General features: G+C 42.3%; 1 protein-coding gene across 2 annotated transcripts; it reads left to right on the top strand.

Annotated features, from left to right (window-relative positions):
* The first annotated feature begins 2,261 nt into the window (after positions 1–2,261).
* On the top strand, positions 2,262–15,225 carry LOC149366321 (uncharacterized). Of its 2 annotated transcripts, XM_089550181.1 has the most exons (15): positions 2,262–2,734; positions 4,595–4,683; positions 6,642–6,936; positions 9,514–9,597; positions 9,685–9,732; positions 10,135–10,182; positions 10,308–10,352; positions 10,478–10,522; positions 10,648–10,692; positions 10,818–10,862; positions 10,988–11,035; positions 11,433–11,480; positions 12,066–12,139; positions 13,538–13,760; positions 15,096–15,225. In XM_089550181.1, the coding sequence occupies exons 1-15, from the start codon at positions 2,422–2,424 to the stop codon at positions 15,203–15,205; spliced, it is 1,560 nt and encodes a 519-aa protein (XP_089406307.1). In that variant the 5' UTR covers positions 2,262–2,421; the 3' UTR covers positions 15,206–15,225. The 2 variants fall into 2 exon arrangements, with proteins under 2 accessions (XP_089406307.1, XP_089406315.1); XM_089550189.1 differs by lacking the exon at positions 10,478–10,522 and having other exon boundaries at positions 2,264–2,734.
* The last annotated feature ends 1,574 nt before the right edge of the window (positions 15,226–16,799 follow it).

Raw genomic sequence — 16,799 nt, 5'->3', positions numbered from 1 at the left:
AGTCAAAACCAATCCCGCGATTGCATTTCTTTAACAAATATTGGCAAGATTATATCTGACGCCAAGTTTCGGTTCGCGGCCGACTGACAAGCGCTCAGCAATCATACGAATTCGCATTAAAGCTATGCATTTGCCCTGTATGCGATATACTTTTCTTCATCGACGCGATCCTTTCGTACAGCGTATCCAGACCGCGTAATTCGTGCCAACGAGGTCATTTCGCATATGCGACAACTCAATTACATGTCTGGACTAGTTTGAAGCGTAGCGTACGCTGGCTACATACATAGAGGAACGTACAGCTCACGTCGACGCGCACGTTACGCGCAGTTGCCGGCTCGTTTGATTTTCCGGTTTTGCGGACCAGTACCATCTGGCGGGATAAGAAAATAAAATATTGTAATGTGCCCGCCCGTGCCGTGAAGTATATATGTGTGTACAGTTGTACAAGTCTGAGAACAGAACATTTAAGAACCGTCCATCTTCTTCGCACATCAATGCAGCTAATTCTCGTGCCTGCAACTAGCAGCGCACTGCCAAAGCCAAAAGTAAAGTACCACTCATAGTTCCTTAATTTAAAGGATGCATATCAGCATGAATCTGCACGCTTTTTTCTTACTAATAAAGAAAAAAGGAAGGGAAGCATATTTGTACCCTCACCTCAAGATGTAGTTCATACATGTGCACATTATTTAGAATAAATATTGTTGTTGATTGATTCAATGTGAATTAAGACAAAACAGGACACACTGTCTCCTACATTTCAAGTTGTGTCCATAACTCCAAGTACACATTACTCGGACTAGCTCAGTACATGTAGGCGAAATTTGTTGGGCCACAGCGCCAAGGGTAACCGCATTTTCGAAATTCTAAAAACTGATATGGGTATTACTTACGATGGGCTACATGCCTCTCAATAATTAAGGAGCCCAACGGTAATAGTTTAAAAGTTAATTATTAAATGTTGGTTATAAAGCCTGCTAGTTAGCACGCCTTAGCTGCATTATGATGTAGTACACCACTGACAATGCTATGCCACAGAAAGCGCGCATCTAATTAAAATAGCTTATTTTTAAAAATTGCAGAAAGTCTTAGGTGAAACACCCTGTATACCAAGCGGACTGCTTTATTCTGCTCAAAGAAGCAAGGAGGAAGCACTGAGTGAGCGTTCAAAGTGTAGAGTGACTGACTTTTTTTTTTTTTAAGACGCTGGTTCCGAAGTAATCTGCGAGATAGGGTGTAGCAAAGTGACCGAGGCGCCTAGGCGCCTTTCACCGCGCCTCGCAGGGTCGATGCATGGTGTCATGCATAGAATCAGTTGAAACCCTACAGCAGCCAGGTGCGGAGAGGCGCAAGCTACGAATCTCTCCGTGGGCTTCTTCGAGGCGTGCCATTATAGTGTACTAATTCTAGTACACTATTGCCATGCAACGGCCCACGCCAATTGACTGGCCACACCAACGAGCCAGCGGCCGGCACCGCTGATAAATTCCCTTCCTCGCACATAACCCGCCGGCCACTATTTTTTTACTGAAGCCTACGAAGAGAATTGCTCATTTCGTTCAGATACACTTCACGTCCTGAAATCCGCTAAAACAATGAGACCCACGAAATAAAGATTCAAAATCCGCTAAAAAATCTGCTAGCCGCTAGACAAACATTTTTCCCGCTAAGAGGCAACAACAGTCACTTAATTTAGCGGGAAAATCGCTAAAATGGCGACACTGAATTCTGCATGTACTTCGTATGAATTTCGAAGTCGAAATAAAAAATCATAAACTATTTGAGCAAGGTTGCTTGGACATTTTGCCTTTTCGTACATAAAAGCACGCATGTATATACGAGTACAGCTATAAATTATAACAGCACGTTTTACGTGGGAAAAGTACTTGTATGGTGTGTTAGAGATGACCGAAAATGGGAAGGGGGAGCGAGTAAGAATACCCACGCACACACAATTTTGGGGGAATAAAAACGGATATATTGTGGTTACAATTCAAGTTCGCGCACTTCAAAAGGGTTCGCACTGTCTTACACGCACGTCCGCTCAGATCGCTCGCGCACCACGCACTCTCGCTGCGCTTCTTGCCGCCGACGCTTATGAGTCGACGCGCCGCACTCGCGAAAACACAAAGCATCACAAACACAAACGACGTCCTGACGGCACCGGGATGAAATGGAAGAGGATAGGCAGGAGATGCGGTATGCACTCCGGACCGACCAACGCACCGAGCCACATTCACGTGAGCGCCACTCGAGGCAGGCGATGCGGTGTGCACTCTGGACCGACCGGCGAACCGAGCCAGATTCACGTGAGCCTCTTGAGTCGAGGGGACGACTGCCGCCGTCTCGACGGGAGTAGGCGCCGATGAGAAATTGCGTCGTACGATCGCTTACAGGTGGCACTATATTTTGCTGCGCATGATGCATGAAAGCCTATGCACGCCTTATAGTTTTGTCCGCGTAGTTGAGATGCGTCCATTGCCAAATCAAGGCGCGTCGCGTTGCAAACTTAGTGCGCATTTGCGGTTCGTTTTAATTGTTCCCGAAATGTTCGTCTACTGTGAGTACGTGTGTGATCATACAACTGCTGTTGTTGAACACACTAAAGTTCAGTCATTTGAACCAAAGAACGTCGCGGATTTCGATCCGGGAAAAAACTACAGCGTCTACTGGTGCGGCGACGACTTCACCGCTGGCGGTTACTACGATGCCAGAATCATACACATGACAGGTAAGTCGCCAAAAGGCCATCCATTGTATTTTTTTTTCTGCGGCTGAACAACTTTTTGCGGTATTAGGAAGGTGTATATACAAGCGCGTGCCCTAAGTATGCATGACTTCCGCACCTGTGCGCGCGCTGCTCTACGCAACGACACAACCGTCTTGAGAGCTCAAAATGGAGCACTTTCGGGGATCCATTGGCTATATTATAGATATTTGTCGCTTCGTCAAGGGCTCGTGAAAATATTTTGAGGCATGACAAGTAAACCACGCAAAGCGCGCAAGTTGAGGTCGCGGGAAGCGGCGAATGGAAAACATGTGCTCTAAAGTTTCGATTTCTCTTTTTTTTGTAATTCTCGTATCTTCACCTGTCTTCTAGCGAATAATTATAACGAAAGGTTGCGAAGTTCATAAAATGACTTGTTTTCTCATGCGTAGTTGTCTAACATTGTCAACGAATTGCGCTTCTGATACCCCGCCGGTGCCTCCCGGTGCCGGTGCCGCCGGTTTCGCGGGTCGCGGTGCCTCGTGTATTTCGCGGGTTTCTGCTCGTGTTTTTAATTTTATTTCAGTGAGTATTGGGCTTCATGTATAAGAAAAAAATGGCTTTATTGCACACAACAAGGCTTTGTGTACTACTAATTATACACTTGTATACTTCCTTATTAACTATTGATGTCCCGGGGAGGACTATATGAGGGTATTTATTAGTTTTAATGACTCAGTAACTGTTGCAGCTAGCGGAGCGTAAAATCCAAATGTGAAATCAGCATACAAAGTTTTATGTAGTATGTATGTATACACATATATATATTAAATTAAGGTATATTTTATAAATAATGGTAATAGTTTTAACTGCCATCCCTGCTGAAAAAAGTTCTATGTTGCAATAAACTCATACAGTTTATCATACAAATATCATAGACTTATCATACAAATCATAGAAAATTATCATAGAAATGTCATACATTTCTATAAATCATAGTCATCATAGAGATGTCATAGAATATCATACAAATTGTATGATATATCATTCAGATTGCATGATATTCTATGATGAAGCCTCTATGAGGTTATTGCATCATAGAAGTTTTTTTCAGCAGGGATGCCCTCCTTGAGGCAAAACGCTGTGGGGTACATGTTGCTATAGTGGCTCAGCCGAGCATGTGTTTCTCTGTTTTTAGTGTTTTATAATTTATTACCATACAGAGTTCTTGCCCTCAAGGCAGGACAAAAGGAGGGGATATGTGCTCAACCTCAAACACTAAAATGAAGTGTGTATGTGCTTAGAAATTGTAATCAAGCTTTTACTGCTTAAGACGTTAATTAATGTGTCTTCAACTAATTCTTGCTCAACAAAGGACATATGAATGCAGCGTGAAGTACCGCAGCTGTGCCCTCTTGGTTTGAGCATCCACCTTGCGTGCAAGCGGTGTTGGGTTCAATCCCCATACAGTGCCCCCAGGTACTTAGAGATGATGCAGTGTGTACAAGGTTTCCCTTGGCCTGGTGTATGGCATATGTGCGGTAAAATGCTCGAAAAATGTGTCTCTAATTTCACCTTGAGTAGACGAAAATTCCTTGTGCCATGGTGCTCTTTGGACAAAGCTGCCTTTAAACCAGTAAGATCTGCAATCATCATCATCTGGTAAGCTGCATACAGTATGATTGCAGTAGACGGAGAGGAACTTGTACACAGAATTCGCGGATGCAGGTTTGTTCCATTACAATACAAAAAAATTGAACATTTTGTAAAGGTTGTGTGCATATCAGATTGGAAAAATTCAAAATAATATGCGGTGCAGCTCCATGATACATTCTTAACCTTTTATCAATGCACATTGCTTCTAACTTTCTATGTGCTGTGCAGAATCAAAGGAGGAAATGGACATCTACAATGAAAAACGACACCGAAGACCTCTTATACCACCCGAAGGGAAGAAAAGGACAAAAGGAAAGGTAAAGTCATAGCTTTTAAAGGCTGGTAATATTACTTTCAAATGTGCAGTTTTGCACTGTAAAAGTGTGTGTCTACTTGATGAACAGCTCACAAGGTGGGGCTTGTGACTGGCCTTGAAGACAGATCATTGCCTCCAGATATCCACTTCTATTTCAAGCTGTAAAATATTTGATCCTAAGTAGGTTGTCGGGCAGGTGAGTTACATTTATTGAAAGCAGTGTTAAAAAATATGGACATGGGAAGAAGGTGTACACACGAAGATGAACGGACAGCTAATCTATATTCAGGGACTGCTCCACATTAAATACACTGCCTACTAGGATGCCGTGCTGACATTTAGTATGCTCCTTTCCCCACACACTCTTCCACGTGATTCCTGGCTCAACTTGGATCAGCTTGCAAGGTCAGCTGACCTTTGTGCACCAGGCTAGCAGCCTTCTTAGGGGTTGACTCTGAGTGACCAAACACAGTTCTACTGGGTCATTCCATGCCAAACACCCCAGACGTTGCACACAGCCATCTACAGTTTGTTCAAAAATATTCATGGCAAGTTATGCCCATGTGCCTAATCAAAGCCTGAAACATTTTCGTTGAAAAAATTTATTTGTGAGGTCAGTGCAGCTTGAACATTTAGAGAAGGCTTTAATAAAAACACTTATAGTCGGATACAACTTAAGACTGCAGTGAAGCTCCGCTCATATATTTAGCCTCCGCGCAAGAATTCCTCCACGACGAAAAAGTAGTCCGTTGCTTAAACATACCTTGTTACCTATAAACAAGCTTATTGCAAGAAAAAAAGTTATGAGCTTTTGAATTTTGATATGGGGATTGTTTGATAAAATCAAACATTCAAGCTGATTTCGTTTACTGTTCCGTTTACAAAAGTCAGGCTGATTTTGTTTCTGTTCCAATTGGAAAGCGGCGACTGCGGTCCAGTGTTAGCAACTGCTGTTTTTTTAAGTTGTATTCTACTATAATATTAACATTTGGAAAATAATAACATTTAGAAAAGATTAATCATCATCATCAGCCTGCCTACGCCCACTGCAGAGCAAAGGCCTCTCCCATGTCTCCCCCCCACAAAAAAAATACTCTGCCTGTCGATGGAACTGCATAACCAGGCCTGAAGTGCGGCCTGATCTCGGTGACCAGAACCGACAACGCACTTCCTCACCAGAGCAGGATTTGGCCACCCTGGTGTAGTACTTGGCCACAACCTTCTGTGAACAAACCAATTAAGAGAAAAGATTAATGAAAAACAAGTTTTTAGAAAACACTCCACAATTTTTTCAGTGACATTTGCGCAGATTCTGGCTTTCGGCATAAATCAGAGCGTATAGGTTTTTACGGCTCAAATCTTTTTTTTAATTAAAGAAAATATGAAAATGCACCATTTCTGCTGTTTTTTTATACCAACTTGCTCTCGCATATTCAGAAATAGCCGTTTGGCTTCTCTAGATGTCTAGAACTTATAACCAATGTTACAGGTGATGAAACTGTGTACATTGAAGTAAGAAAAATACTAAGGTTGCAAAAAAGTGCATTTTGAGCCAAAAACACTGGTTAATTTCACCCTGAGGTGATCCAAGTAAAAATACAAACAATGACAGGTTACATAGAACAATTTATTGCCTTTCATTTCTTACATTTTAATCGAGGTAATTTTTGTTTAAAGGGAGAAAAGAATTTTTGAAGTTGAGCTCTTGCGTCGGAAGTTGCAAGTTGCAGATATAGGAGAATTGCGACCTGCACGTGGACCTGTGAAGAGCCACATGTAGCTCGCGACCTACAGTTTGCCCCCCCCCCCCCCCCCTCCTCCCCCCTGTACTAGTGCATTGCACAACTTTCCCCATTATGCTGTGGCATGCTGCTGTCAGGATTAATCCTGATGGATTGCATATTTTGGTGTGTTCAGTAGGAAACAGTTCAGTAGGAAATTTTAATTGCGCCTATTCAGTTGCAGGTGACAAAGTCAGCAAAAAAGCTACGGCTTGATGTGCAGCGCCAACAGGAGCTGCAGTTGATTGAGGAGGCAGTGGTGGATGGAGCCGTCGACATGGTTCCTGTTGGATTGCACAACGAGCTGAAGCGCAAAACAAAGGCCTTGGAGATTGAACTGGCTGCGTTGAAGCAAGCAAGGGGTGACCAGCCAGCTACAGCTGAATTTGAAGCTCTTAAGGACGAAGTTGGACAGCTCCGTATTCTGAATATGGAACTGCAGCGCAGCCTTACTTCCAAGCTCTTCGATGCTGGTAAATTTTCTTGAAAAGTTAGCTTTGGAGCTGTTATGTCTTGATGCAGAGCATACTTTCAGATCCATCTACAGAATCATGTGTAGTGTGAAACAATTTTTTTGTTTCCCCCACACAGACACACACTTGTAAATGTGTTGTGAAGATGGTGGGGAACAGGTACTTCTAAACTTCTGAAATCCATCATAGCTGTGTGGAGGGATGCTTGTTGCTGTCGTGATTGCTTCCTCAAATTTCCAGTTAACTCGCTGGCTATAAGTTTCCAAAAAGACAGGAAGAGGATAGGCAGCTGGTCTGTGCAAAGAACCCTCGGTGTATCATGTGCCTTTTAACTCAACGGGAGATCATTAAGCATTAAAAAAGAATTTAAAATCTTTTTTTCTTTTTTGAGGCAGGCCAGGTTTTTTCATTTATCGGAAATTTTTGTTTCTGCATGTGCTCATCGCGTTCAGAATATATATCAGTGCATGCTCTGCATATTCATTCATTCAATATCTTAGCTAGCGGAAGCTTCCTTAATTTCTTAGCTTTCATTTTCACTGCACATTAAAAAAACAGGGTGGTATATGCATGACTTTGGTAGCGCACATTAATGGCATGCCAGCACACAGTTCGGCACTGCTTATGTCAACAAAAGTTGGAAAGGAGGCTAGTTGATGGTGGACGCGCATTGCTAAGTGGCCAAGTGAAATATTAGTGCATTATGAAACAGTAATCTGCAGTATTTTTGTTGGGAGCTCAGAAGAAAGAGCATGTTTCGCTTCTATTTAGGCCATTATAAGCTGATGAGCTGCATTACAGAAATGATCTAGTGTTTTATGTAGCCCTTCGTGCTGAGTACCAGATTTCCATTGGGTATAAAGAACAATTGTATTGTTTTCAGTGAAAATTGAATCTTAGCCTCTTCACTGGTATGTTGTTGTTAATTTGGCAGCAAAGGACATAATTATTGCTGGTAAAATCAGATTGGAAATCTTTCCACTGGCTGATTCAAACTTTTGAAGTCTTTGCTGAAAAGGACAGGTTGCCACCGTTTTGAAGTTAATGATGGTCTAGCATATCCTCTGAGATGCGCGCAATAAAATTGATGTTGATACACATGCTTCATTCATGAGAACGGCCAGTGATGGCTACACCTGTATTTCGTTTCTAGGTTCTAGCTTATGAAAGCTTTGTTTTCAGTTTGTTTTGAACACGCTACCGTACTGATACAGGTGAACTTAAATTTTTGTTTTGCGTCCCTTTAACATATTCCTCATAGATATTTCTTTGCTTCTAATTTAGGAAGACTACAAAAAAAAATGAAACTAACATGTATAAGTGCTGAATATTGTTCCTCGTTCATGCATTATAACTGCAGTGCAGTAGAATAAACAAGGTGTAAGCATTCTATAGTGCTGTTATTTGGAAGATGCAGTGTGCCCACAACCATGCAGTGCCGGCACCAAAAGAAATGTTCTAAAATAGGCTAGCTGCGGCTGTCACAGGACTGAGCTGATTAGAAATCAGTGAAAAAGGTCTGATTTTTCCATGCACATAGCTAGGCTTTTGATCATAAACAAGAAGCCTGAGTATGTCATAGAAGTTGCCAGACTGAAGCAGGAAGGTTAGCATTGTATTGAACAAATAACCCAGCCACAGGACGAAGGACAGGGAAGAGACAAGGTGCACACTGCGACTGAAATTAACAACTGTGCAGCAAGTTTTCTTGGGAGATGGATGTGCTTCATTAGAACACTGTTGTTAGTTCCAGTTGCAGTGTGCGCCTCGTCCCTTCCTTGTCCTTCAGCGTTTGCCTGGGTTATTTGTTCAATACAGTGCACCAGCTGACCCAGATCGCAACTTTTCTGCTAAAGTATGTACCAGTACTGCAGCCTGTGAACCATGGAATTATCCCTCCTGCGGCCTCAGTGTTGCAGAGTAGGCAAGGCAGATTTCGTTTGCAAACAGTATCCAACATCAGGAGTTCAGTTTCATGACACGCAGGTACTGCTTGCAACTATAGCAGAGATTTGGATAGCATGGTGGAAGGCGACAAGCTGGATAACGTGGAAGTAAACTCTTGTATACAGGTAAAAAAAGAGTTGTATGAAGAAACCTAGCAAAGATTATCGGTAGCGTTGCATTGCTGTTTGTAAAGCCGATACAATTTCTTCCAGTGTCGTGGCACTGGTGAACATTGCCATAGGGGACAATAAATTTTTACCTTTTCTCTAAACTCTACTTCAGAGAAAATTTATTGTTCGATACGGCAATGTTTACTCAATTATGACATTGGAAGTAATTGTATGGGCTTTCCAAATAACAAGGTAATGCTATCAGTAATCTTTTCTCGGTATTAAGTTGCGCTGTGAGCAAAATCATTAAGTGCCAGCTCACTGGCCTGTGTTTGATGAATTTATGTGATACCTGATTGGCACTAATATCCTCAGGTATAGGAAGCTGGAGTAATGAATTAACAGAAGTGTTTTAGGCAACTAAACTTATGTACTTAAAAACCGAATTATTCACTCTTATGTGCTATGATATGTAAGGGGGAAAGAAGGGATTACTTTTAAATTTATTTTTCTTTTTCAGAAGTGAGGCTGATATATGCAGCTGCCTCTGATCTTCCACTGAATATTGTGTATCAGCCCGCACTAGATAGTATGGAGAAGAATGGTAAGTAATTATTTGTCCACTTGCATTCTTTTACTTTTCTAAACTGATTTGAATGCCTCTGAAGCTCTTTACTTGTAATATCTGCAGGACAAGCCTCGGCGAGCGTTGCATCCCCACAGTGCCAAGTTCAGCATGGTAAGGTGTATACATTCTAAACACGTATTGGTTTGTTGAAATGGGGTTTGCTGGTGGCAGTTTCATGACATTTCAGGACGTGTGTTTGTAAGCAGAATCTGTAAACTTCTTGAACCTAGGGAGAGAACACTGTTTAGTTGAACCGGGTCAATTTGAGAGTTATCAGAATGATAGAGCACCGTTGCATTACCATGTAGACTGACACAGATGCTATGCTTAACTCCTTGAAAGTGAGGCTAAAATGAAAGTGCTGACGTAAGTATACCTTTCACTGGCGAGACTTTGCACGGCTGCTTTGTCTGATGTGGCCGTGCAACAGTCGGAAGTACTGGCATGCCTTACTGCAAATAATTATGGAAGAGAAATTCCTCTGCAGCTCCTTATAACTTGCTGTTCCTACAGGACAAGCCTCGGCGAGCACTGCTTCCCTGGAGAGCCCAGGTCTGCTTGGTAAGATACACTTTCATGTTTTGGGTTTAGTGATCTGACAGTTTAGTGCTGTTTTGGATCGTAGTCGTATGTTGGGAGAAAAAAGCCTCGGTAGTTGGCTAACTTATTACTTGCTGCACCTACAGGACAAGCTTCAACGAGCACTGCTTCCCAGAGCCCAGGTCTGCTTGGTAAGATACTCTTTCATGTTTTGGGTTTAGTGATCTGACAGTTTAGCGCTGTTTTGGATCGTAGTGGTATGTTGGGAGAAAAAAGCCTTGGTAGTTGGCTAACTTATTACTTGCTGCACCTACAGGACAAGCTTCAACGAGCACTGCTTCCCAGAGCCCAGGTCTGCTTGGTAAGATACTCTTTCATGTTTTGGGTTTAGTGATCTGACTGTTTAGCGCTGTTTTCGATCGTAGTCGAATGTTGGGAGAAAAAAGCCTCGGTAGTTGGCTAACTTATTACTTGCTGCACCTACAGGACAAGCTTCAACGAGCACTGCTTCCCAGAGCCCAGGTCTGCTTGGTAAGATACTCTTTCATGTTTTGGGTTTAGTGATCTGACAGTTTAGCGCTGTTTTGGATCGTAGTCGTATGTTGGGAGAAAAAAGCCTCGGTAGTTGGCTAACTTGTTACTTGCTGCACCTACAGGACAAGCTTCAACGAGCACTGCTTCCCAGAGCCCAGGTCTGCTTGGTAAGATACTCTTTCATGTTTTGGGTTTAGTGATCTGACAATTTAGCGCTGTTTTCGATCGTAGTCGTATGTTGGGAGAAAAAAGCCTCAGTAGTTGGCTAACTTATTACTTGCTGTACCTGCAGGACAAGCCTTGACGAGCACTTCTTCCCTGGAGAGCCCAGGTCTGCTTGGTAAGATTCTCATTGTACTCCCGTGTTGGTTTGGTGATCTGAAAATTTTGATCTGCTTCAAAATATAGTGTTCATAAGCTGAAGCCGACTCGCCTGGGAAAGTTTGCTTAATGCTTGAAAGCCAATGAGCATCAGACCAATTTGATGTTGCTCAGAATTACTTAGCACCATTGCACGGCCCATGCAGTACGAAAAGAATGCCATGATTAATTCTTTGAAAGCAACAATACATGAAAGCACTTTCTGAAGACTACCTGTTCGTCTTACTGCCAAGGCTTTGCACTGCTTCTTTGCCTGCATTAGCCATGCAACAGTCTGGAGTGCCTGCGTGCCTTATTGCAGGTAATAGTGGAAGAATAACACATCTGGAACTCCTTTTTACTCACTCCATCCGCAGGACAAGCCTCGACAAGTGCTGGTCCCCTGGAGAGCCCAGGTCTACGTGGTAAGATTACTCGATTGTTGGTTTGGTGATTTGACAATTTTGATCCACTTCAAAATATAGTGTTTATAAGCTGAAGCTGACTTGCCTGGGAGAGTTTGCTTAATGCTTAAAAGCTAATGAGTGTCAAATAATTTTGGTATTTCTCAGTTATTTAGCACCATTGCATTCTCCATACAGTGCGAAAAAATGCTATAACTCCTTTAGAGTGAGAATAAATGGAACGCTTTCAGAAGATTACCATTTCCTCGAATGACTTTCCATGGTTGTTTTGCCTAATATAGCCACGCAACTGTCTAGATTATCTGCACACCTTAGTGCAAGCTTTAACTGAAGAGCAACGCCTCTACAACTACTTTTTACTTGTGTACCTGTGGTACAAGCCACGACGAGCACTGATTTTTTTTATATCAGTTTCGGAGTAGAGGTACCACATGCAGTGTTTGAATATTCCAGCCCCCATGAAAAAGTTAAGTATATAAGAAGCTATGTTAATTGATCATTTTATGGTTTGATCATCCCTGTGCATGCACATTTTATACTTTTTTTGGTGTCCAAAACAAAAAGTCAATTTTTGTCTTTGTGCAGGAGAAGGAGGCCATGGCCACTGCCCTGTCACTGAAGCTGACATACAAGTGGGCTCTACCAGGGATGATGGAAAAGTAATCACCTTTCTTTTTTACAAGCAAGCATGTAAACATCTGGTGGAGATGGTGTTCCATGGCTCCCAGTTTTACTGTAAGGACTGTGCTTTAAAATATAAAATATCTTGTCAGCTTAAATGGGACGACAAATTTCTTATGGTCTAAAGTAGGCTTTTTGAATTATTATAGATAGATGTGAACAGGTAGGCAGACAGCTATAGTATTCATTTTAAATGAGCCTCAGGGGAGCATTTATGGAGGGAGGTGGTGGGGCATTGGTAAATTTCGTTTAAGGAAAACATGCAGAACACCATTTTTTTTAACAAAAGGCGAAGAAATACATGGCTAAAATGTGACTGCTGCCCCAAGAGAGTGCCGTATATCCGACCCTATGTTAAATTAAGCCTACTCAATAACATTTTGAGTCTGCTTAATTTTTTGTTTAGTTTTAAGAGTGCATAGGTCAGGAAGATAGCACCTCTAAGGGAATAACCTGTAACACAAGCATATTAATTGCTGCTTTTCGATGTGGCAGAAGACTTCAAGCTGCTAATTGGGTGCTTGCAAGGAGAGTTAATTTGTCATACTGAACTGCTGTTTCATGTGAGCAGTAAATTTACAAAAGCCTCTCCTGCATTTCTAACCTGCTGTCAGGCACTTTAGTTGTGCAGCTGGTAAGCCTGTTCGCAACACAGGTGCATTGATCATGCTTAAACTGCTAACAATGTCCAATGTATTGAACAAGTTGCATAAGCCCATGTTATCATCAGTGGTGTATTAGCTTTGAATATTTTGGGGCCAGATGTAGAATCCACTTTCTCCTTAACTATATTGCTCAAAGACAAATTTAGGCAGTCGTTTTTGCATTCATGTCTAAACTGGAACACTATTTTTGTAAAGAACCCGTAGTAGCTTTTTCTGATTGACAGCTCAAGCTTTTGTGGAGTATGGAATTTGGAGCAATGTTTTGTCATATTACGCGTTGCTGTTGTTATTGGAGTTTGAAGTCTTATGTGGGCAATACATTAATGTGACGCTTGAAAAAAGTGACAATGCAACACTCTAAAAACTCATAAGGTGTGGTAGAACTGCTTTCATATGGATACTATTGTGATATTCATGACTTCTGCATTTTTTGTGCTCCATACCATGAGACTCAGGAGAAAACAGTTGCCCAGCCTGTCATATTGGCTTTGAGGGGACTATACAAAAAGTGCTAAATAGCGTGACAGTTTTTGTTTTGCGTCATTGTCAAGTGACCTTAAGTCGCCATCATGTGCTAGAGTACTATGTAATGCTTGATGGTGCTACTGAAAGCTCCTCTGTCAAGGTACTTATAGCCTCAGAGCGCAGAAAGAGGTCTGAAAAAAATAGGCCGCAGGAAAGTATTAACAGCTGTGTGCACATATTTTGCAGGTCTATGCTGGAAGCGGTGCCTGGGTGGAGCCACAGGTGTGGACTAGGCTCTTCCAGGCGCCATCCGACTCGATGTTCTGCCGGATGGCGGCTCAGGTGTACTGGAGCACAGAAGAGTTAAAAAACAGGAGTGTGACTGGAACGCTTTCAAACAGAAGCCTGTCTCTGGGCAAGACAGAGCCAAAGCCTGCATTGACGCCGCAGAAGCTGACTTCTCTGAAAGGTGTGTTGACCCTTTGGTGACTCTTTTGCTTTATGTCTAGCGTTGCTCAGTTAGTAAATGGCGACGTAGCAATAATTTGGAACCTAAACTTCTCATCATACCTTGTGGGCTGTGAGTTTTGGTACAGAAGGAAAAATGTTTCAATGACTGCACTTCAGGATACAACTTGTCCACAGGTTATTTACAAACACTAGACAAGCAGGAAGCTGTTTGCTGGAACTGGTCACATTAAATGCATCATCATTTGCATCATCGTGTACGTGCAAAGTATGTTAATAAAACTGGAATTAAACAAATTTAGGAAGTCATGACAGACCCATTGTTCAAGGAATTTTCACCACCGGACAACACTGCTTATAGTTCACAGATCCAGAGCTGTGTCCTGTAATTAATGGCAGCTCACTCACTTTTAAAGTTATCATGTGTGCATTTTTTTCAATGCAGAACACTGCGCTATACCACAGCAGTTAATGAAGCTGGTTCTGCAGCAAGCTGTATTACTTAAACTTGTTCTTCTGTTCTTAACTAAAAATTCATTGTATTCTGCCCATAGTTATTATTGAAGCGTTAAATGTTTGTCTGTGGCAGAGCTTACAGAGATACGGAGGAGAAATTGAAGTTGGCCTAGCTGGATTTAGCTCAGCAGTTTGAGATTGAGTTCATATATTTTAAGAAGGCTTCTCATAAATTTGTTGTGGTGTGTGGAATTTAACGTCCCAAGGTTACTCAGCCTATGAGGGATGCTGTAGTAGAGTGTTCTGGAATAATTTTACATCACCAGAAGTGTTAAACCTTTACTGACATCGTCCAGCACATGGACGCCTTTTGCATTTTGCCTTCATCGAAATTGGGTGGCCGCGACTGGGTTCGAGCCTGAATACTCAGGCTCGGTATCTGAAATCCTAACCACTAAGCAACTACAGCTAGTCCTTCTCATGAATATGTCGCAGTCTGCACTGACTACCTAAAAGCTCTTGACCGCGTCGAATCATCTCAGAAAAAAGTTTCTATCTTGCAGAGTAACATGATGGTGCTTTTATGCTGCCACTATTTTGTCAGTTTATTGTGTAAAATGTATGTTGCCAAAGGCAAAGTGCTACAATGCACTTGTATGAACCACCAGTGGCTATTGTGTTCCAGATTGGGCTGGCCCTTAGTCACAAAGCAATTTTTCATTTGGCTATATATAATGCACTATATGCAACTTTTGAAACTGCAGTCCTTGACTGCATTGGGCTTCTTTGCTTTACTTCTTCTTTTGAGAGTTGCTTGTGGAAATTTTTGTGTAATGCCCCTCAATCCATACATTGCCCTTAATATTTATTCTTTCTGCAGCTTTGTTCCGCCTCTACATGGGGGACACAAGCCCAGAGGAGTCTGCAAAACGGCTGAAAGCGGTGCGCAAGCATCTTGCTCAGAAACTGGGTGATGTACAGCGCAAATAGTGCGCAATATAATAAAGGTGTTCTGTGAAATTTTTTGTGACTGTTATCTAGAGACACACATTTTGCTAAAAAAGTTATTGCACCATTTATTTGCAGCATGCAGAAATAATTTTCCAGTTTATCCAAGTTCTCCTTTTCAAGTATTCAGATAATCGTTTTAAGCTTGTCCAAAGATACCAGCAGGATTGTGTGTAGAAACAATGTGAAGGTGCCATGGTCATGTGTCTGCGTGAGCTTCATGCTCACGGGCCAACAGGCCTTCAGGCATGCACAAAAGCAGGCCAATACCAGTAGGCCGACACCACCAGGCCAATACCAGTAGGCCGATTCCAGTAGGCCGACACCATTAGGTCCAACACCAATAGGCCCGACAGGAATACACCCAACACCAATAGGCCCAACACCAATAGGCCCAACACCAGCAGGCCCGACACCAGCAGGGTCCCAATTTACGGATTGCCAACAGACCTACAGCCTGTTGGATTTTCTGATAGGGCTATGTTTCATTTTTACCATACTGTACCTTTCGCAGCTACGGCCTTGGTGCCTTCGCTAGAGAGTCGGCATTTTTTCGCAACAGCACGAGAGGGCGCAATACGACCGACAGCACGCCAGTTACACAAGAATATTTGTAATTTTTTCTACAGAAGATGTCTTCGATGCATGTTTCGCGCAACACTCCTTTCATGCAATGAAATAAATTGCTTGTAATTGCTATTCTAAATTGCGAAAAGAAACTGGTAGAAAGAATTGTACTTTCTTTTTTTTTTTGCTTGGACTTTCCAGCGTCGCCATCGCTGCAGCCCAAGTGCCGTGGTCGCCTTGAGCAATACATCCCATTGTTGATGCCTGAAATTCTCTCTGTAGTGTCCACGTAGAACGAAAAATTTGTTAGCCTTTTATCGCAAAAAAAAAACGACTGCTGCTTAAGGCCACTTTAACTGTTTTTTCTATCAGGATGGGCGACTGAATGCTATAACCACAAATTAGTTTCTTTGCGGCGGAATCTTAGTAGACTTTCCATGACACCAATGCTAAGAAAAGTCATAACTTGGGCAATAAATAATAAGAGCAAGGTTTTGAAAGAGAGTCAAGGTTTTTATATTGACAAGTGAGCATAGTTTATTGTGCACATAGGATTTTAGCGTAAAAAAGACAATCTGTAAATGAAACAATGCAATACATTTAACTTCACATTGATTAAGAAGGTAAGACTGTTACCTGGACTAATGTTCATATTCTGAATCATGCACCAAGAGGACCCTAACTACTCCTTTCAGTTTTAAGAATTCATGAAAGTTCCACTTCCGGATACTCACTTTAAGCAGGCCGTGTGGTTTGTTAACAACACAGTGCCTTCGTATGGGACCCACAACGTAGGGAAACGCTGTCACGTGTACGGTCTCAGATTTATCTTAATAGACGGTAGCTGTACGGTCTGCACTTCTGAGCACGCCGGTAAGCCGTGCAGATACCTTAATCCATCTATTTTATTGGCAATGCATCGCTCCTACAAACACTTCGACACGTGCACTCGACACATTTCAATAGGAGGCATTCCAACACCTGCAAAAGCCCTCGCAGTCATAGAGGG

This window comes from Amblyomma mixtum, chromosome 1 (genome assembly GCF_055824585.1).
Source record: "Amblyomma mixtum isolate Tamu chromosome 1, ASM5582458v1, whole genome shotgun sequence".
NCBI classification, from domain to species: domain Eukaryota; kingdom Metazoa; phylum Arthropoda; class Arachnida; order Ixodida; family Ixodidae; genus Amblyomma; species Amblyomma mixtum.
Note: the sequence above shows the minus strand (reverse complement) of the source record. Positions and strands in the feature narration are given on the sequence as shown.